At 48.3% G+C, this 22,479-nt stretch overlaps 1 protein-coding gene across 1 annotated transcript; it reads left to right on the top strand.

Moving 5' to 3' along the window:
- Positions 1-720: 720 nt before the first annotated feature.
- Positions 721-22,051, top strand: LOC140128371 (procollagen C-endopeptidase enhancer 2-like). The gene is made up of 9 exons (XM_072150028.1): positions 721-962; positions 17,497-17,605; positions 19,771-20,029; positions 20,106-20,230; positions 20,396-20,532; positions 20,851-21,248; positions 21,378-21,452; positions 21,537-21,710; positions 21,828-22,051. Exons 1-9 carry the CDS (start codon positions 889-891, stop codon positions 21,956-21,958), a joined length of 1,482 nt encoding a protein of 493 aa, XP_072006129.1. The 5' UTR covers positions 721-888; the 3' UTR covers positions 21,959-22,051.
- Positions 22,052-22,479: the final 428 nt, after the last annotated feature.

Raw genomic sequence — 22,479 nt, 5'->3', positions numbered from 1 at the left:
ATACACATTATACACCACCACTAGGAGGAGATCACTACATACACATTATACACCACCACTAGGGGGAGATCACTACATACACATTATACACCACCACTAGGGGGAGATCACTACATACACATTATACATCACTACTAGGGGGAGATCCCTACATACAGATTATACACCACCACTAGGGGGAGATCCCTACATACAGATTATACACCACCACTAGGGGGAGATCACTACATACACATTATACACCACCACTAGGAGGAGATCACTACATACACATTATACACCACCACTAGGAGGAGATCACTACATACACATTATACACCACCACTAGGGGGAGATCACTACATACAGATTATACACCACCACTAGGAGGAGATCACTACATACACATTATACACCACCACTAGGAGGAGATCACTACATACACATTATACACCACCACTAGGAGGAGATCACTACATACACATTATACATCACCACTAGGGGGAGATCCCTACATACAGATTATACACCACCACTAGGAGGAGATCACTACATACACATTATACACCACCACTAGGAGGAGATCACTACATACACATTATACACCACCACTAGGAGGAGATCACTACATACACATTATACACCACCACTAGGGGGAGATCACTACATACAGATTATACACCACCACTAGGGGCACTTACATGTAGAGTACACAGTGAGTGTGCAGTGTTGTGTGCAGTCAGTGAGTGTGTGTACAGTGCTGAGTATGTAGTGAGTGTAGTTGGGGGGGGGAGGACACTTGCACATCTGTTTCCCATCACCCCCGCCCCCCTGGTCCTGGTAGTTGTAGCTCACACTCACTCAGTCTCTCATCTGCTGCCTCATTCCTGCTCCACTCAGCTCTGCACCATGCGCTCGGCTCTGCTACTCTGCCTCATCCTCTGCCCCGGACTCTGCTGGGCACAGAACACCAACCACACCAGGTAAGTGCAGCCCCAGCTCTCTGCAGCACCCAAAGCCTCAGGTAGGTCAGAGGGTGCAGGATCCAAGGGCAGCTCCCAGCTGCAGAAGAGAGAAGACAATGGTGTAGTGCAGGGAGGTGGAGAAATAGAGAGGTAAGTGGTGGGACAGAAGGTGTAAAGAAGGGATGGGAGGTGTAGTAGTAGCATGGAGGTTGTAGAGGAGGGATGGGAGGTGTAGTAGTAGCATGGAGGTTGTAGAGGAGGGATGGGAGGTGTAGTAGTAGCATGGAGGTTGTAGAGGAGGGATGGGAGGTGTAGTAGTAGCATGGAGGTTGTAGAGGAGGGATGGGAGGTGTAGTAGTAGCATGAAGGTTGTAGAGGTGGGATGGGAGGTGTAGTAGTAGCATGAAGGTTGTAGAGGAGGGATGGGAGGTGTAGTAGTAGCATGGAGGTTGTAGAGGAGGGATGGGAGGTGTAGTAGTAGCATGGAGGTTGTAGAGGAGGGACATATAGTATAATTCTGGAACAAAATGTCTAATGGAAGGAAGAGAGGGTAAGGTATAAAGAGGTGTAGGGCATAGATGAGAGGTGTAGTAGTTAGACAGAAGGTGTTGAAGGATATGAGGATAAGTTATGATGAGTGATGTAGTAGGGTGGACATGCTGCAGGTAGAGATGTAGTGGGGTGGAGGTGCTGCAGATCGAGATGTAGTGGAGTGGAGTGGACATGCTGCAGGTAGAGATGTAGTGGAGTGGAGTGGACATGCTGAAGGTAGAGATGTAGTGGAGTGGACATGCTGCAGATAGAGATGTAGTAGAGTGGACATGCTGAAGGTAGAGATGTAGTAGGGTGGACATGCTGAAGGTAGAGATGTAGTAGGGTGGACATGCTGCAGGTAGAGCTGTAGTGGGGTGGAGGTGCTGCAGGTAGAGATGTAGTAGAGTGGACATGCTGCAGGTAGAGATGTAGTGGAGTGGACATGCTGCAGGTAGAGATGTAGTGGAGTGGACATGCTGCAGGTAGAGATGTAGTGGAGTGGACATGCTGCAGGTAGAGATGTAGTGGTGTGGAGGTGCTGCAGGTAGAGCTGTAGTAGGGTGGACATGCTGCAGGTAGAGATGTAGTGGAGTGGACGTGCTGCAGCTAGAGATGTAGTGGAGTGGACGTGCTGCAGCTAGAGATGTAGTGGAGTGGACGCGCTGCAGGTAGAGATGTAGTAGAGTGGACGCGCTGCAGGTAGAGATGTAGTGGAGTGGACGCGCTGCAGGTAGAGATGTAGTAGGGTGGACGTGCTGCAGGTAGAGATGTAGTGGTGTGGACGTGCTGCAGGTAGAGATGTAGTAGGGTGGACGTGCTGCAGGTAGAGATGTAGTAGGGTGGACGTGCTGCAGGTAGAGATGTAGTAGGGTGGACACGCTGCAGGTAGAGATGTAGTGGAGTGGACGTGCTGCAGGTAGAGATGTAGTAGAGTGGACGTGCTGCAGCTAGAGATGTAGTAGGGTGGACGTGCTGCAGGTAGAGATGTAGTGGAGTGGACGTGCTGCAGGTAGAGATGTAGTAGGGTGGACGTGCTGCAGGTAGAGATGTAGTAGGGTGGACGTGCTGCAGGTAGAGATGTAGTAGGGTGGACGTGCTGCAGGTAGAGCTGTAGTGGAGTGGACGTGCTGCAGCTAGAGATGTAGTGGAGTGGACGCGCTGCAGCTAGAGATGTAGTGGAGTGGACGTGCTGCAGCTAGAGATGTAGTGGAGTGGACGCGCTGCAGCTAGAGATGTAGTGGAGTGGACGCGCTGCAGCTAGAGATGTAGTGGAGTGGACGTGCTGCAGCTAGAGATGTAGTGGAGTGGACGTGCTGCAGCTAGAGATGTAGTGGTGTGGAGGTGCTGCAGCTAGAGATGTAGTAGAGTGGACGCGCTGCAGGTAGAGATGTAGTGGAGTGGATGTGCTGCAGGTAGAGATGTAGTAGGGTGGACACGCTGCAGGTAGAGATGTAGTGGAGTGGACGTGCTGCAGCTAGAGATGTAGTGGAGTGGACGCGCTGCAGCTAGAGATGTAGTGGAGTGGACGTGCTGCAGCTAGAGATGTAGTGGAGTGGACGTGCTGCAGCTAGAGATGTAGTGGAGTGGACGTGCTGCAGCTAGAGATGTAGTGGAGTGGACGTGCTGCAGCTAGAGATGTAGTGGAGTGGACGTGCTGCAGCTAGAGATGTAGTGGAGTGGACGTGCTGCAGCTAGAGATGTAGTGGAGTGGACGTGCTGCAGCTAGAGATGTAGTGGTGTGGAGGTGCTGCAGGTAGAGATGTAGTGGTGTGGAGGTGCTGCAGGTAGAGATGTAGTGGAGTGGACGTGCTGCAGGTAGAGATGTAGTGGAGTGGACGTGCTGCAGGTAGAGATGTAGTGGGGTGGACGTGCTGCAGCTAGAGATGTAGTGGAGTGGACGTGCTGCAGCTAGAGATGTAGTAGGGTGGACGTGCTGCAGGTAGAGATGTAGTAGGGTGGACGTGCTGCAGGTAGAGATGTAGTAGGGTGGAGGTGCTGCAGGTAGAGATGTAGTAGAGTGGACGTGCTGCAGATAGAGATGTAGTAGGGTGGACGTGCTCTAGTAGAGAGGTTTTGATGGGTGATGTTGTGCTGGGTGCAGGGGTCGGACTCCATATCCATTAAATATTTGATCACTCTTTGGACTTTGAGCCTTCACCTGTGGTCACTTTCCACTGCGGCCAATCACAGCCGGACATCCAGGAATGGGGGGGGGGGGTGTATTGTGAGCAATGACCTGGTGGCTCCGGGCAGGTTTCCCCGCAGGGTTTGTCCCTTGGTCTCCCGCTGAGGTTCCTTGTAGTTTTTCTAGGGATGAATATTCAGGGTCTTCGCCCTTTTTGGCTGCGGGTCCTGGAGACCTTCCAGTCCTTCCTCCTCCGGACTCTTTATATCCAATTAAAGTTGTATGAAGTTCAGTAAATGGGAAGGTTGTGGGGTCAGGAATCAATGAGCGGTGTGTGTCCATATAAAGGGCCCAGTGTGGAGGATAATCTGCATGCTCAGGGGCCCGGGGGTGCGGGGGACCATCCTGGACCCGCAGCCGTTGTCAGGCCCAGACACAGGACTCGCTGTCTATCCCCTGACACCGAGGGGTTAATGAGAGGAGAAGACTTGGCCTCTGACTACACGGCCGGGTAGCGGGAGCGCGTGGCGCCAATCCAGGTCAGCTGATGTTCCCTGCCGCGGCCACCAGCACATTCCACTACTGCAGACTATCGCACACAACAAAGCCGTAATCCACAGTAATCTGGAATAATAATCCAGAAATGTCCAGATACTGCCGGCACATCATGGCTTCTCTTTCCTGTAACTCTTTTTTATTTTATATAAAACAACATAAAAAAAAAAAAAAATGACATAAACCATCAGATACCGACTTACATAATGTAATAGAAACGTGGCACAGCACCCATAGCACCCATAGCACCCCGCCCATCACTGCCAGGAAAGGAGAACTAAAGAAAATAAGGAGATAATATCACGAAAATAACCCCTCACCTATCACATAACTAACATATTACATATACAGTCTATTAACATAAACACCATAATAACTACACATATCATTACCTCCAAGCCTCAACCTATACAGTGCAGCATCAGCCCAACACCAGGAGGGGAGAGGACAGACTAAGGGGCACTAAGGAGAGAGGCCCTCCCCGTGCCCAGCCTCTCATACTCCAGAGAGCGCACCTTCACCAGGAGGGGAGAGGACAGACTAAGGGACACTAAGGAGAGAGGTCCTCCCCGTGCCCAGCCTCTCATACTCCAGAGAGCGCACCTTCACCAAGAGGAAGAGGACAGACTAAGGGACACTAAGGAGAGAGGTCCTCCCCGTGCCCAGCCTCTCATACTCCAGAGAGCGTACCTTCACCAGGAGGGGAGAGGACAGACTAAGGGACACTAAGGAGAAAGGCCCTCCCCGTGCCCAGCCTCTCATACTCCAGAGAGCGCACCTTCACCAGGAGGGAGAGGACAGACTAAGGGACACTAAGGAGAGAGGTCCTCCCCGTGCCCAGCCTCTCATACTCCAGAGAGCGCAGCTTCACCAGGAGGGAGAGGACAGACTAAGGGGCACTAAGGAGAGAGGCCCTCCCCGTGCCCAGCCTCTCATACTCCAGAGAGCGCACCTTCACCAGGGGGGGAGAGGACAGACTAAGGGACACTAAGAAGAGAGGTCATCCCCGTGCCCAGCCTCTCATACTCCAGAGAGCGCACCCTCACCAGGAGCAGAGGACAGACTAAGGGACACTAAGGAGAGAGGCCCTCCCCGTGCCCAGCCTCTCATACTCCAGAGAGCGCACCTTCTCCAGGAGGGAGAGGACAGACTAAGGGACACTAAGGAGAGAGGCCCTCCCCGTGCCCAGCCTCTCATACTCCAGAGAGCGCACCTTCACCAGGTCACTCAGAATGTTCCTAACCACCTCATCCAGCGGGAGGATTTTACGCTGCGTCGATACTAAGCACCGTGCGTTCCACATGTGGTACCTGACCACTAGTCTAACTAGGAATAACGTGCAGCGGTCCCGGCCACCCAGGCCTCTGAATGCTCCATAGGCCCACTCCGCATAGGAGAGACCGGCCAACCCGGGCCAATGGATGGAAGCGCCCACCCGGTTGTACACCTCTGTGTTATAGGGGCACTGAAGCAGGAAGTGGTCCATGCTCTCCAGCAGGCCACCGCACTCCTCACGGGGACAACCCCTTTCCTCAGAGCTCCTACACTTCAGATTGTCCCTCACACACAGCTTTCCATGGAAGCAGCGCCAAGTCACGTCCCAAAACTTCAAGGGGATCCTGATGGAATTCAACAAACTAAAACCCACCCTCAGATCCTGACTTGGGCAATCCCTGAGGGCCAGAGGCTTCTGGAAATGGGTCAACAGAACCCCATGGTCGAGGAGTTTCCAGAGTGCTGATCTCCCACATTCCCAGATGCAATTGGTGAATCACCTTCGGAACCTGAGACAATGTAACCCAGAAGATGTCACTTGTCCTCCTGTCTCCCATTCCTGGAAGAAAGGCCGAAACCATCCCCTACAGGAGTATACCCACGGAGGAGCCCTCTCTTTCCAGAGGTTTGCTACATTGATCTTAAGAAAGGTATTCACTAGGAACACCACAGGGTTGACCATACACAACCCTCCTTGTCTCCTCGTGCGGTAAGTAACCTCCCTCTTGATAAGGTTCAGCCTATTCCCCCATAACAGCTGGAAGAACAGACTGTAGACCCGAGTCCAGAGGGGTTCTGGCAACATGCACACACTGCCCAGATAAATCAGCAATGGGAGCAGGTAAGTTTTAATCAGATTAACCCTTTCTCTGAGGGTCAAAGACCAACCCTTCCACTGGTCCACCTTCTGAGGGACAATCTTAAGCCTGCCGTCCCAGTTTTGAATGGGGCAATTCTCCTGGCCAAATTCAATGCTAAGAACTTTGCTCTATGGGGCCATGAAGGAGTGTCCGAGAGATCAAAGCCTGGATCCCCCTCTCCCAGATAGAGATTCTCACACTTATCCCGGTTGAGTAGTGGTCAACCTCCAATATTTCCTAATGGGCCTTCCCTATCAAGGACACCAAAATGATGACATCAGCATACACTAATACCAACAGAGTGGCTACCAGGGGTCCATCTCGACTTCCAACAACAGACTGCGATCAACCCTCCTCAGCAATGGGTGAATTACAAACATGTACAGTGAAGGGATAACCGTGGAAAACACCAGACCCAACCTCAAAAGAGCGGCCTCAAAAGGGGGCTGCATAAAAAAGAAACATTTACTTACCGTTCTATCATGCGCTGAAACACAGGGACAGGTTGGGGTGGCCGGCCACCCCAGACTTAATGCTGGCGACATTAATGGACGCCAGCGGAGTGAGGGCCGCCATCATGAGTGATCGAGTTAGACGGCTTTCTTTTTCCCCACCCCTGTTGAGGAGCAACCTCTTTGTTTAAGGGAGACAGACATATCCATACCGCTCTCGGTCACCTCACTGTCAGACTCATTGTCCCCATCACTAGACTCTGGGCCACTATCCCTCCCCAAGGAACTTTCATCCTCCAAGGAGGGAGACTGTGAGCCCCCCACATGACCCACAGCCTGAGAAGGAGAATTCCTTGAGGGCTTGGAAACAGTTAGAGAGATCAATTAAAAGGGGAGGTGGTGTGACCTTAGAAATGCTGAAGAAGTTGTATCTTTACGGTTTTTCTTTTTGGCACCTTCTTATGTTTTTCATGTAGCCACCTCCTATTGACCTCATCCATACTGTCATAAAATGACGAACCAGTGGAGATGGCCTCTTCCTCTCTCTCCAGCCTCCTGACCTCTTCATCCAAGTCCTGTTCCCCCAGGGCCTCAGCTGTGGCAGCACTTGTGTCCAGAACAGGACTAGGGCTCCCCAAACTCTCTGCTCTTTCAACATTTTCAAGTCGCTTTCAAGTGACATGAATTTGCCTTTCTTCCTTGGCCCCTTTGCCCCTTCCACCCTAGCAGAGTCGTCTACAGAAGGAGCAATGCCTTGGTTCTCTCGTTATGGGGCTCCAACTATATTGGCAAAGGAATGAATGGGTGACCAAGCTCACCACACAGATGGCACCTAATCTGTCCACAGTTTGTGTAGAGGATCAATCCCACTGCACAATGTGCACGTCTGCCCTTGGCAGCTGGAGCTAAAGTGCATGGGATCACAGCATATGTGGCAAACCTATGGATATCCCTGGTATAAAAAAAAATTATGTCCCTTCCTGAGAAAGCTGAGGAGGGAATGTGGGTGACTGTGCCTCCTGAACACCTCAACTTAACCATGAAGGTCCAGGCTCCTGACAAGGAGCCAAACTCATCCAAGTTCTTCTTGGGAACCACCACCACTTTGCCATGCCTGTTCAGCCAGGTCATAATGGCCTTGCAAGAAAGTGACTCATTACATGTTAAAACAGTCAACTTCTTGGCCCCATAATGGGACAGTGCATTCACACCAGCCAAGCACATTGCACCTCATCTAATAGTTTGACCAAAAAAGCTCAAGTTTCCCCCGGCTGCACAAAGCTGATGTAAAAATTGGGGGTGCCACAGGGAAAGATGTCAGCTGCCTTAAAATTCATCCTCAGAAGGAGCTCTACTGCTTTTGGCCTTGTAGGACCTCGCCCCTCCAGCAAAGATGAGCCCCCACTAGTATTACCACCACCAGTACCACCACTAGAAACCAAATTTTCTTCAGTCTCCATTGATACATTGGCTGGGACAGCTGCACCCTCTGCATCCATGGCCATAAGAGAGAGGATCTGTTTTGGCCAGACGCTCCACCTGGGTAGAGAGTCCCACTAATCAATAATTCAAACTCCTGCTTTATTCTCTCTTCGGGGGAATTGGGTCTCGCATAAAATGTGCCGTCCCTGTCGGTGGAGATGAGGGGAGGGAAAAAGTATAATAAAATATTACTAGGGGTTTGTTATAAGGCTCCAAATATAATGGAGGCAGCAGAGGAACTGGTGATGAGTCACATAGATGCGGCTTCAAAACACAGGGAAGGACTTATCATGGGGGACTTCAATTACCCCAATAAAGACGGGGGTAGGGGAGAAATCTCCCACCTCTCTACATAGAGAACATAAAATTACCTATTACAACTAGGACAAGGCCAAAAAAGAGGTGGGGGGGCATTTACATGTTTGGGGGGGAACCTGGGTAATAGTGACCAAAGTATCATTGACTTTATGTTACACTTTACTAACAGCATTAGTGGAGGGGCAACGAACACTCAAATTTCAGGAGGGCAAATTTTCAGCAGCTAAGGGAGGACCTTATAGGCATAAACAAGGAAAATGTTCTCAAAGACAAAAGCACCGAAAAAATGTTTTCACAAATATTCTAAAAAATATAGGAAAAAGCATAAAAGAGAAACAAGAAAAGGCCAATGTGGTTAACTGGTCCAATAAGGAAAGCAATAAGTGAGAAGGATACCTGGGGGTCATGGTGGAAGGAGATGAGGAATAACCTGGGGTCATGGTGGTGGAAGATGAGCAAAAACCTGACAGTATAGACAGTTGGCATCCTCTACACCTAGAGAAGAGGAGGTTCTACCATCATCATAGACAGGGGGTATCCTCTACACCTAGAGGAGAGGAGGTTCTACCATCATCATAGACAGGAGGCATCCTCTACACCTAGAGGAGAGGAGGTTCTACCATCATCATAGACAGGAGGCATCCTCTACACCTAGAGGAGAGAAGGTTCTACCATCACCATAGACAGGGGACATCCTCTACACCTAGAGGAGAGGAGGTTCTACCATCACCATAGACAGGGGGTATCCTCTACACCTAGAGAAGAGGAGGTTCTACCATCATCATAGACAGGGGGTATCCTCTACACCTAGAGGAGAGGAGGTTCTACCATCACCATAGACAGGGGGTATCCTCTACACCTAGAGGAGAGGCGGTTCTACCATCACCATAGACAGGGGGCATCCTCTACACCTAGAGGAGAGGAGGTTCTACCATCACCATAGACAGGGGGCATCCTCTACACCTAGAGGAGAGGCGGTTCTACCACCACCATAGACAGGGGACATCCTCTACACCTAGAGAAGAGGAGGCTCTACCATCACCATAGACAGGGGGCATTCTCTACACCTAGAGGAGGGGAGGTTCTACCATCACCATAGACAGGGGGCATCCTCTACACCTAGAGGAGAGGAGGTTCTACCATCACCATAGACAGGGGGCATTCTCTACACCTAGAGGAGAGGAGGTTCTACCGTCTCCATAAACAGGGGGCATCCTCTACACCTAGAGGAGAGGAGGTTCCACCATCACCATGGACAGGGGGCATCCTCTACACCTAGAGGAGAGGAGGTTCTACCATCACCATAGACAGGGGGTATCCCCTACACCTAGAGGAGAAGAGGTTCTACCATCACCATAAACAGGGGCCATCCTCTACACATAGAGGAGAGGAGGTTCTACCATCACCATAGACAGGGGGTATCCTCTACACCTAGAGGAGAGGAGGTTCTACCATCACCATAGACAGGGGGCAATGTCTACAACTAGAGGAGAGGAGGTTGTATCATCACCATAGACAGGGGACATCCTCTACACCTAGAGGAGAGGCGATTTGGTGAGGGTGAGCCCTTCAATCGCCAGGTTGACTTACTCTTCCCTGATCATCCCTGTCAAAACATCAAGTGAGGGGTCTACTCCTGGCTCAGGGACAGTTTCAGCCAGGAAAGCGACATCACATCCCGATCTAGATCCTTCCTGCCCAAGAGGTGCGAGTAGAAGGATCTGACGACCTCCAGAATCCCTGATCTGGACCTTTTCAGGGATCCCGTATTGTCAACCAGTCATGTGACAACTTTACCACTCACTGACATCTTGCAGTTTTTGTAAGGGTCAGGCAAGCATTATTTCCCGTAATTCCCCTCAAAAACCAAAGATGCGTGTCTATCGTACTGACACCTCTTCAGCAAGGATTTCACTCTGGAGATGTCCTCACGACTACCTCCAGTCGAGACGAGATGCTCGAGTTTCCTCCTCAGGCCCTGATACAGGCGGTACCTGTCCAGGCTCCTGAGGCTCGAGAGCTGGCGGAAGAATCTCGCCACCCTTTTCTTGAGCATCTCCCACCACTCTGACTTACTGATACAAAGGCCCAGCAAAGGTACCTGGCTCTGAAGAAAGTCCTCAAAGGATAGTCTGATCTCTGCTTCTTCCAGGAGAGACGAATTGAGCTTCCAGTAGGCTCTTCCCATTCGGGGGGTCTCTAACATTCAGAGAAAACAAGAGAGACCAATAGGAAGGCCCGGGTCTCCATTCCCTCTTAGCTTTATACACGACCGCCAAATCGGGCAGCCTGGTCTCCTGCAAAAATAAAATGTTGGTTTCAACGCGGCCGAGAAAAGCAAAGGCCGCAAATCTAGCCGCATCAGACTTAATGCTGGCGACATTAATGGACGCCAACGGAGTGGGTGTCGCCATCACTCATCGCCCCCATCACCAGACTCCAGGCTTGTGTTCTCCCTCGAGGACCTTTCATCCTCCGAGGAAGCGCCCCCCACAGGACCTACCGCCACTGACACCGGATCATTACCCCCCACTTCCTCTTCCGAGGAGGAGATATTCTTGAGGGCATGGAAACAGTTTGAGAAAACAATCAAAGAGGAGGTGGTTTAGCCTTCCTTGGAAGCGGCAGAAGCTATTACCGCTTTGCGTTTTTTCTTTTTGGCACCCTTCTTACGTTATTCATTTAGCCACCTCCTATTGTCCTCATCCATACTCTCATATGGAGAGGAACCAGTGGAGATGGCCTTTTCCTCTCTCTCCAGCCACTTGACCTCTTCATCCAAGTCCTGTTCCCCCAGGGCCTCAGCTGTGGCAGCACTTGTCTCAGGAACAGGGCTTTGACTCACCCCAGCAGCCTGGGGCTCCCCAAGATCTCTGCTCCTCCGATGGCCTTTCTTCCTTGGCCCCTCTGCCCCTTAGGCCGTAGCAGAACCATCGACAGCAAGAACAACCCCTCTGCTCTCTCCCACCGTGGCTCCAACTATATAGGCAAAGGAGCAAGGACAGCGACTGAACGGGTGACCAAGCTCACCACACAGATGTCACCTGATCTGCTCACATTTTGAGGCAAAATGACCAATCCCCCCGCACAATGCGCACTTCTGCACATGGCAGTTGGCGCTAAAGTGCGTGGGATTACCACATCTGTGGCAGACCTTTGGCTGTCCCTGGTAAAAGATCAGGATTCTGTCCCTCCCCAAGAAAGCTGAGGAGGGAATTTGGATGACTGGTCCTCTTGAATCCCTCAACTTAACCATGAAGGTCCAGGCTCCTGACCAGATGCCAATCTCATCCAAGTTCTTTTTAGAAACTGCCACCACTTCGCCATACCTGTTCAACCAGGTCATAATATCCACACATGAAAGTGACTCGTTACATGTTAAAACGATCACCCTCTTGACCTCATTTTGACGGGACACCGCTTACCGCAGCTCATTGCACCCAAAAGAACTCAAGGCCCTCCGGCCGAACAAAGCTAATGTCAAAAATGGGGGTTCCATAGGGATGTATCAAGGCAAAGATTTCAACTGCCTTGAAGACGAACCACATTCCTACGAGTCCCCTCTCTCCCCTTCTCAGGGCCCCCAAGAGGCGCCATTGTAACATGCTGTCCCCAAAGTCTGGTGATGGGGAGAATACACCAGCAGCCCCAGTAGCGACACTCGCACAACTATGTGTCAGAGATGCCGCCACTGGGGGGGACAGATGAACCAGCCCCCACTGACCCACCACCTACAACAACATTACTGCCACCATTTACACCACTATTCACACTAGATCAGATGGACACTGCTGATGTTCTGGCGCAGTCTCTTCTACCACCTCCTCATCCATCTGCGACTGGAGGCCCCTCAGTCTCCGGGTTTTCTCCTCCTCCATGGCTTGGAACCGGTCATCATTTTGTAGTTTCTCTCTGAAGGGGCCGCTGTGCGGTAGGATAATGGTCTTCCTTCCCTCCAGAGAGTGGATGTTGGTCTTGAGCGCAGTCGCCATCTTGGCCCGGGTCTCTCACAGCTCCTCCCGGAGCCGCCACAAGGTCTTACTGGCTTCCTCATACTCACAATGCGGGTGCTGTAGCTGACATCAGGCTCCCGGGCCTTGCGCACCCACCAGTCCTGGTCACCCCCGTGAGCACTAAGCTGTGAGGCTGCTCCAGAAGGAGCGCTGCTGGGTCCTGCCACCTCACCTCCACCTGGGGCCTTTCGGCGTCCACGGATTTCTGGCTGCGACCCGCGTGGAGCTGCATTGCTGTGACTCCGCTCGGACCTTCTCACTGACGCTGGCTTGGCCGGTTGTTGCATCTCTCCAGATCCCGCCGGCCTAGTCCGGGAACTGGAGGCCTTGGACTGGCGTCCGCTGCTCATTCTCAGGACCTGCACTCTCCCTGGGGAGAAATACAGGCCCCGGCTGCTCTGGGATCTTCTGGATCTCACTCACACACAGAGCACCTGGAGCAATCAGTCACACCCACAGGCTGAGCACTTCTTTCTCCTGTATATATGGGCAGTGCACAGTACTACTTCTCCTGTATATATGGGCAGTGCACAGTACTACTTCTCCTGTATATATATACAGTGCACAGTACTACTTCTCCTGTATATATGGGCAGTGCACAGTACTACTTCTCCTGTATATATATATATATATACAGTGCACAGTACTACTTCTCCTGTATATATATATACAGTGCACAGTACTACTTCCCCTGTATATATATACAGTGCACAGTACTACTTCTCCTGTATATATATATACAGTGCACAGTACTACTTCTCCTGTATATATATACAGTGCACAGTACTACTTCTCCTGTATATATACAGTGCACAGTACTACTTCTCCTGTATATATATACAGTGCACAGTACTACTTCTCCTGTATATATATACAGTGCACAGTACTACTTCTCCTGTATATATGCAGTGCACAGTACTACTTCTCCTGTATATATATACAGTGCACAGTACTACTTCTCCTGTATATATATACAGTGCACAGTACTACTTCTCCTATATATATACAGTGCACAGTACTACTTCTCCTGTATATATATACAGTGCACAGTACTACTTCTCCTGTATATATATACAGTGCACAGTACTACTTCTCCTGTATATATATACAGTGCACAGTACTACTTCTCCTGTATATATATACAGTGCACAGTACTACTTCTCCTGTATATATATACAGTGCACAGTACTACTTCTCCTGTATATATATACAGTGCACAGTACTACTTCTCCTGTATATATATATACAGTGCACAGTACTATTATTATTATACTTTATTATCCCAAACGGGAACTTAAAGTGTCACCTCCGCAGTACATCAAATTGACAAGACATCACATATATACTCACATAACAACATAATCACATAGGAACACGTATACCATATAACAGAATAAAAACACCAATACAATAAATATGAATAAAATTTCACCCATATTCGATAGATAGTTACTCGAATAGATGATAAAGTAATAAAATGGTACCCATTTTCCAATGATCTCACTTTTTAAAACATCCCTATTTCTCCCCTAAGTAGAATATTCGATAGCTCGAGAGCGGCCGGTATAAATGTCTTTTTAAATCTCTCCGACCTGCAACGCAAAAGAATAAAACGAGAGCTAAAACCACTAATCTGCGCTTGCACTACACCATGCATTGGGTGGTTACTATTATTTCTAATTTTTTCCAGTTTCTTTATCATCCCACACTGTACAAGTTCCTCCCATCTATCAAATTGCAAACCTACTATCGAGGAGGCTTTCTTAATTATTTTATCCATCTTTTGACAATCCCTACTAGAGATACAATTGCCCCAAGCCACTAGGGCAAATGCAAATGCACTGACCATAACCGTATTATAAAAACTGACCATCATAGTCCTTGGGATGTCAAATGCCCTTAGTCTGCGTAAGTGCACAGTACTACTTCTCCTGTATATATACAGTGCACAGTACTACCTCTCCTGTATATATATACAGTGCACAGTACTACTTCTCCTGTATATATACAGTGCACAGTACTACTTCTCCTGTATATACCGTGCACAGTACTACTTCTCCTGTATATATAGTGCACAGTACTACTTCTCCTGTATATATACAGTGCACAGTACTACTTCTCCTGTATATATACAGTGCACAGTACTACTTCTCCTGTGTGATATATATATATATATATATATATATATATATATACAGTGCACAGTACTACCTCTCCTGTATATATATACAGTGCACAGTACTACTTCTCCTGTGTGATATATATATATATATATATATATATATATATATATACAGTGCACAGTACTACCTCTCCTGTATATATATACAGTGCACAGTACTACTTCTCCTGTGTATATATATACAGTGCACAGTACTACTTCTCCTGTATATATATACAGTGCACAGTACTACTTCTCCTGTATATATATACAGTGCACAGTACTACTTCTCCTGTATATATATACAGTGCACAGTACTACTTCTCCTGTATATATATACAGTGCACAGTACTACTTCTCCTGTATATATACAGTGCACAGTACTACTTCTCCTGTATATACCGTGCACAGTACTACTTCTCCTGTATATATGGGCAGTGCACAGTACTACTTCTCCTGTATATATACAGTGCACAGTACTACTTCTCCTGTATATACCGTGCACAGTACTACTTCTCCTGTATATATGGGCAGTGCACAGTACTACTTCTCCTGTATATATACAGTGCACAGTACTACTTCTCCTGTATATATACAGTGCACAGTACTACTTCTCCTGTGTGATATATATATATATATATATATATATATACAGTGCACAGTACTACTTCTCCTGTATATATACAGTGCACAGTACTACTTCTCCTGTGTGATATATATATATATATATATATATATATACAGTGCACAGTACTACCTCTCCTGTATATATATACAGTGCACAGTACTACTTCTCCTGTATATATACAGTGCACAGTACTACTTCTCCTGTGTGATATATATATATATATATATATATATATACAGTGCACAGTACTACTTCTCCTGTATATACCGTGCACAGTACTACTTCTCCTGTATATATAGTGCACAGTACTACTTCTCCTGTATATATACAGTGCACAGTACTACTTCTCCTGTATATATACAGTGCACAGTACTACTTCTCCTGTGTGATATATATATATATATATATATATATATATATACAGTGCACAGTACTACCTCTCCTGTATATATATACAGTGCACAGTACTACTTCTCCTGTGTGATATATATATATATATATATATATATATACAGTGCACAGTACTACCTCTCCTGTATATATATACAGTGCACAGTACTACTTCTCCTGTGTATATATATACAGTGCACAGTACTACTTCTCCTGTATATATATACAGTGCACAGTACTACTTCTCCTGTATATATATACAGTGCACAGTACTACTTCTCCTGTATATATATACAGTGCACAGTACTACTTCTCCTGTATATATACAGTGCACAGTACTACTTCTCCTGTATATACCGTGCACAGTACTACTTCTCCTGTATATATGGGCAGTGCACAGTACTACTTCTCCTGTATATATACAGTGCACAGTACTACTTCTCCTGTGTGATATATATATATATATATATATATATACAGTGCACAGTACTACCTCTCCTGTATATATATACAGTGCACAGTACTACTTCTCCTGTATATATACAGTGCACAGTACTACTTCTCCTGTGTGATCTGTATATATATATATATATATACAGTGCACAGTACTACCTCTCCTGTATATATATACAGTGCACAGTACTACTTCTCCTGTATATATACAGTGCACAGTACTACTTCTCCTGTGTGATATATATATATATATATATATATATATATACAGTGCACAGTACTACTTCTCCTGTATATATACAGTGCACAGTACTACTTCTCCTGTGTGATATATATATATATATATATATATATATATACAGTGCACAGTACTACCTCTCCTGTATATATATACAGTGCACAGTACTACTTCTCCTGTATATATACAGTGCACAGTACTACTTCTCCTGTATATATATACAGTGCACAGTACTACTTCTCCTGTATATATACAGTGCACAGTACTACTTCTCCTGTATATATACAATGCACAGTACTACTTCTCCTGTATATATACAGTGCACAGTACTACTTCTCCTGTATATATACAATGCACAGTACTACTTCTCCTGTATATATACAGTGCACAGTACTACTTCTCCTGTGTGATATATATATATATATATATATATATATATATATATATATATATACAGTGCACAGTACTACTTCTCCTGTATATATATATATATATATATATATATATACAGTGCACAGTACTACTTCTCCTGTATATATATATATATATACAGTGCACAGTACTACTTCTCCTGTATATATACAGTGCACAGTACTACTTCTCCTGTATATATATACAGTGCACAGTACTACTTCTCCTGTATATATATATATATATATATATATATATACAGTGCACAGTACTACTTCTCCTGTATATATTATTGAGTAGGTTCCCCCATAGGCAGACGTGGGATATAATGGTTGTTCTCTATATATAACATCTGAGATTCCTGAGATATTTGGTTTTGCCTCATTCTGTAATCAGCCTCCTTTTCCTTACCATTATATGGCCACAAGTATGTGCCCCCCTGACCCTCACATCTATATAATGAGTCTGGTGACCACGAGCTTTACCCTGGTGTCGCTGACGCCTGGCATTGTGCAGCACAGGACAAGGAGCTGTTTAGGGGGACACAGTGGTGGGTGCGCGGTCAGGACACTGACCTGGTCTGATCAATCTTCAATCAGTGGGCAGATCCCATTGGTCCACATTCTAATATGGCGTCCTCTGCTCTCCCACCCACAGGCCAGAGTTCCCATGTGGCGGAGACATCAGCGGAGAATCCGGCTACATCGCCAGTGAGGGATTCCCCAGCTATTACCCTCCGAACAAGAGATGTGTGTGGAAAATAACGGTAAGAGATCATCAGAAGACTCAGAGAATCAGAGACAGTCAGCAGACACAGAGATCACCAGGAGACTAGGAGAATCAGAGACAGTCAGCAGACACAGAGATCATCAGAAGACTCAGAGAATCAGTGACAGTCAGCAGACACAGAGATCACCAGGAGACTCGGAGAATCAGAGACAGTCAGCAGACACAGAGATCACCAGGAGACTAGGAGAATCAGAGACAGTCAGCAGACACAGAGATCATCAGAAGACTCAGAGAATCAGAGACAGTCAGCAGACACAGAGATCACCAGGAGACTAGGAGAATCAGAGACAGTCAGCAGACACAGAGATCACCAGGAGACTCGGAGAATCAGAGACAGTCAGCAGACACAGAGATCACCAGGAGACTCGGAGAATCAGAGACAGTCAGCAGACACAGAGATCATCAGAAGACTCAGAGAATCAGTGACAGTCAGCAGACACAGAGATCACCAGGAGACTAGGAGAATCAGAGACAGTCAGCAGACACAGAGATCACCAGGACACTCAGAGAATCAGAGACAGTCAGCAGACACAGAGATCACCAGGAGACTAGGAGAATCAGAGACAGTCAGCAGACACAGAGATCATCAGAAGACTCAGAGAATCAGTGACAGTCAGCAGACACAGAGATCACCAGGAGACTAGGAGAATCAGAGACAGTCAGCAGACACAGAGATCACCAGGAGACTCGGAGAATCAGAGACAGTCAGCAGACACAGAGATCATCAGAAGACTCAGAGAATCAGAGACAGTCAGCAGACACAGAGATCACCAGGAGACTAGGAGAATCAGAGACAGTCAGCAGACACAGAGATCACCAGGAGACTCGGAGAATCAGAGACAGTCAGCAGACACAGAGATCACCAGGAGACTAGGAGAATCAGAGACAGTCAGCAGACACAGAGATCATCAGAAGACTCAGAGAATCAGTGACAGTCAGCAGACACAGAGATCACCAGGAGACTAGGAGAATCAGAGACAGTCAGCAGACACAGAGATCACCAGGACACTCAGAGAATCAGAGACAGTCAGCAGACACAGAGATCACCAGGAGACTAGGAGAATCAGAGACAGTCAGCAGACACAGAGATCATCAGAAGACTCAGAGAATCAGTGACAGTCAGCAGACACAGAGATCACCAGGAGACTAGGAGAATCAGAGACAGTCAGCAGACACAGAGATCACCAGGAGACTCGGAGAATCAGAGACAGTCAGCAGACACAGAGATCACCAGGAGACAGTCAGCAGACACAGAGATCATCAGAAGACTCAGAGAATCAGTGACAGTCAGCAGACACAGAGATCATCAGGAGACTAGGAGAATCAGTGACAGTCAGCAGACACAGAGATCACCAGGACACTCAGAGAATCAGAGACAGTCAGCAGACACAGAGATCACCAGGAGACTAGGAGAATCAGAGACAGTCAGCAGACACAGAGATCATCAGAAGACTCAGAGAATCAGTGACAGTCAGCAGACACAGAGATCACCAGGAGACTAGGAGAATCAGAGACAGTCAGCAGACTAGGAGAATCAAAGACAGTCAGCAGACTAGGAGAATCAGAGACAGTCAGCAGACACAGAGATCAACAGGAGAGTCAGAGACAAATATCATACACAAACATCAGTAGACACGGAGATCATCAGGAGACTCAGAGAATCAGAGATACACAGATCATCCGGAGACTCATAGACAGTCAGCAGACAGAGATTGTGAGGAGACTCGGAGACAGTCAGGAGACACCAAGATCATCAGGAGACTCAGAGACAGTTATCAGACACAGATCTTCAGGAGAGTCAGAGACAGTCAGCAGGCACATAGAGCACCAATTGTAAGTAGAAGGAAATGAGTAGATACAGATAAAGGCTATCAGAGTGTCAGGAGATGTGGAGACTGTCACACATCACCAGGGGGCAGAATTCTGACACGCAAGGAGACGCCTAAACCATCAGACATCTTTGTAGACACAGGGGCTTTCAGCAGTAGAACATCGACCATCTGTAGACAATCAGTAGTGGGAGATGCAGAGAAGTGTCAGGAGAGACAGACTGATGGTCTTTGGGTGGTGTCTATGCAGGAGACACATGGTCACGGTGGGAGGTCTCTGCCGGAGTTGACTGTGACATATATCGTTGTGCAGGTTCCAGATAGTCATGTGGTCATCCTATCATTTCGTCTTTTGGACATGGAGTCAGACCCCACCTGCCGCTACGACTTCCTCAATATCTACAACGGTCATGATGTTACCTCCCAACGCTTGGCCCGAGTGTGCGGGACCTTCCGACCTGGCGCTCTCATGTCCACCGGCAACCAGATGATGCTAGAAATGGTGTCAGACGAAGGAACCGCAGGGCGAGGGTTCATAGCGTGGTATAGTGCCGGAGCCTCACAGCAATCAGGTGAGAGCGCCCCCTGAGGGGTAACCCAGGTGGTTGGGGTTACACATCTTCATATTATATGATATCTCCATTACAGACAATATGCTGTGCGGTGGGAAATTAGAGAAACCCCAAGGAAGTATAACCAGCCCCAACTGGCCAGAAAACAATTACCCCAGTGGCGTAAGCTGCTCCTGGCACATCGTGGCCCCCAAAGACCAGGTGAGAAGAATCCACTGGGACAGTGGAGGGCAAGCGGGGGCCAAGAAGGGAGCTAGGGCATTCTGCTGCTGGAGGTCTGTAGCAGATTAGAGGGGCCCGAGTCATTCACACCATGGGGTGGTCTGCAGGTTTTGTACTCACTGACCCCTTTGCTCCGTCTCCCAGGTGGTGGAGCTGTCGTTTGGCAAATTTGACATTGAGGAGGACAGTTACTGCCGTTACGACTACCTGGCAGTGTTCAATGGTGGAATGACGGACAACAATCATCAAATAGGGAAATTCTGTGGAGACATCCCCCCCAAGTGAGTATGGGGAAATGGGGTAATTACATGGTGGTAGTTTTGTGCAGTGAGATCCTAGAAATAATGGGACTAGAAGAAGAGCGATGGCTCGTAGCTCTCCACTATCCAATATGGCCACCTCGATGGTTGGGCTATGTTGCAGAGTCCCCGATAATGAGTGGTCACTGTGGACCACCCTTCCTTTGCTGATGTAATGCACATTATTTTGTCGTTGTGTGGATGCAGATATCCATCAGATGACTCTCCTGTGCCACATGTGCCCGGATATTGGGCACAGGACATACCCCATGACTTAGGGTGTCCACTTGTTTCCTTCAGGACCATCTACTCTGATGGGAACGAGATGTTGGTGCAGTTCGTCTCAGACCTGAGCGTCTCTGCAGATGGATTCGAAGCCATTTACAGAATGAAAGACGCCTCTGAAGTGCCAAAGAAGACCGAAGAGACCAAACCCACTAGAAGTAGCATTGCCCGCCCAGCCGGAACAAAGGCGCCTCCAAAACCTAAGCCGACCCCAAAAGCCACATCTAAGCCCACCCAGAAGCCTACAGCTAAACCTACCCAAAAGCCCACAGCTAAGCCCACCCAGAAGCCAACAGCTAGGCCCACCGAAAAACCGATACAAAAAGCTACAGCAAAACCCAATGCAAAACCAAAACCCACCAAAGCTTCTGCTCCAGCCAAACCGAAAGTCAGAGGGACGGCATCAGCTGCAGGTGAGATGTGTCCATGTCTGCCCCAGGCTGGAAGTAGGTGGCCATGTTCTCCGCTCCATGTCCGGGCCAGCCATGTGTTCCCGCTGTTGCCACATGAATCCTCTTAAGTCGTATTTCTTCCCGTTTCAGGATCAGCTGCCAAGTGTCCAGAGAAGTGTCGGAAGACCGGGACATTGGGAAGCCACTTCTGTGCCAACCAGTTTGGTAAGAAAGTTGGGGCCATCTTGGTAGAATTGTTTACATAGAGAAGAAATGATCTGCAGTGACCTTTATGTCGGCTCCCCACAGTGCTGACCGGATCCGTGAAGACCCTGGTTAAAGGGGAGGAGGAGGGCACCCTGCTAGCCAGCATCAACATCATCCAGACCTACAAGACCGGAGACCTGAGCATCCAGGAGGCCGGGCAAACCATGAGCGTCCAGGTGGTCAACGAGTGCCCCAAGTGCCCCATCCTCAAGAAGGGTAAGTAGTGAGGCCAGAGCCCTAGAGTGCGCCCTAGTGTGCAATAATCTGGCAGGACAAACGAGGAGGAGGCGATGCTCTGCAGCGATATCTATCACATGACATGTGTGTCTGCAGGTGGCACCTATCTCTTCATGGGCCGGGTGGACGATGTTGGTCGTGGCCGGATTGTTGGGGACAGTTTCGTCATCGTTTACCGCGCTCAGCAGCACCAGATCCTCAGCAGCATCGCCAAGAAGCCATGCTAGAGCCGCCATGATGTCACCACCCGCTTCATCTCCCATAATGCATCTGTCACCTCCGATGATGTCATCAGCTGCAATAAACTACCAAAAACCAAACCGCGACATCTTGTCCGAGACTCTGTACACACCACAAAACCAGGGAGAAGCGACACTGTACATACAGTCCTGGTTTCGAGCTCTGTCACACTATCCTGGGTGGCAGGAGGAACATCCAAGGCCTTCCTGATGCTGATGGATTGAATGGGGGAGATGAGAAGGGATACAATATGAGGGGGGGAGATGAGAGGGGATACAATATGAGGGAGAGATGAGAGGGGCTACAATATGAGGGGGGAGATGAGAGGGGATACAATATGAGGGGGGAGATGAGAGGGGATACAATATGAGGGAGAGATGAGAGGGGATACAATATGAGGGAGAGATGAGAGGGGATACAATATGAGGGGGGAGATGAGAGGGGATACAATATGAGGGGGGAGATGAGAGGGGATACAATATGAGGGGGGAGATGAGAGGGGATACAA

The sequence above is a fragment of the Engystomops pustulosus genome, chromosome 4 (genome assembly GCF_040894005.1).
Source record: "Engystomops pustulosus chromosome 4, aEngPut4.maternal, whole genome shotgun sequence".
NCBI classification, from domain to species: domain Eukaryota; kingdom Metazoa; phylum Chordata; class Amphibia; order Anura; family Leptodactylidae; genus Engystomops; species Engystomops pustulosus.
Note: the sequence above shows the minus strand (reverse complement) of the source record. Positions and strands in the feature narration are given on the sequence as shown.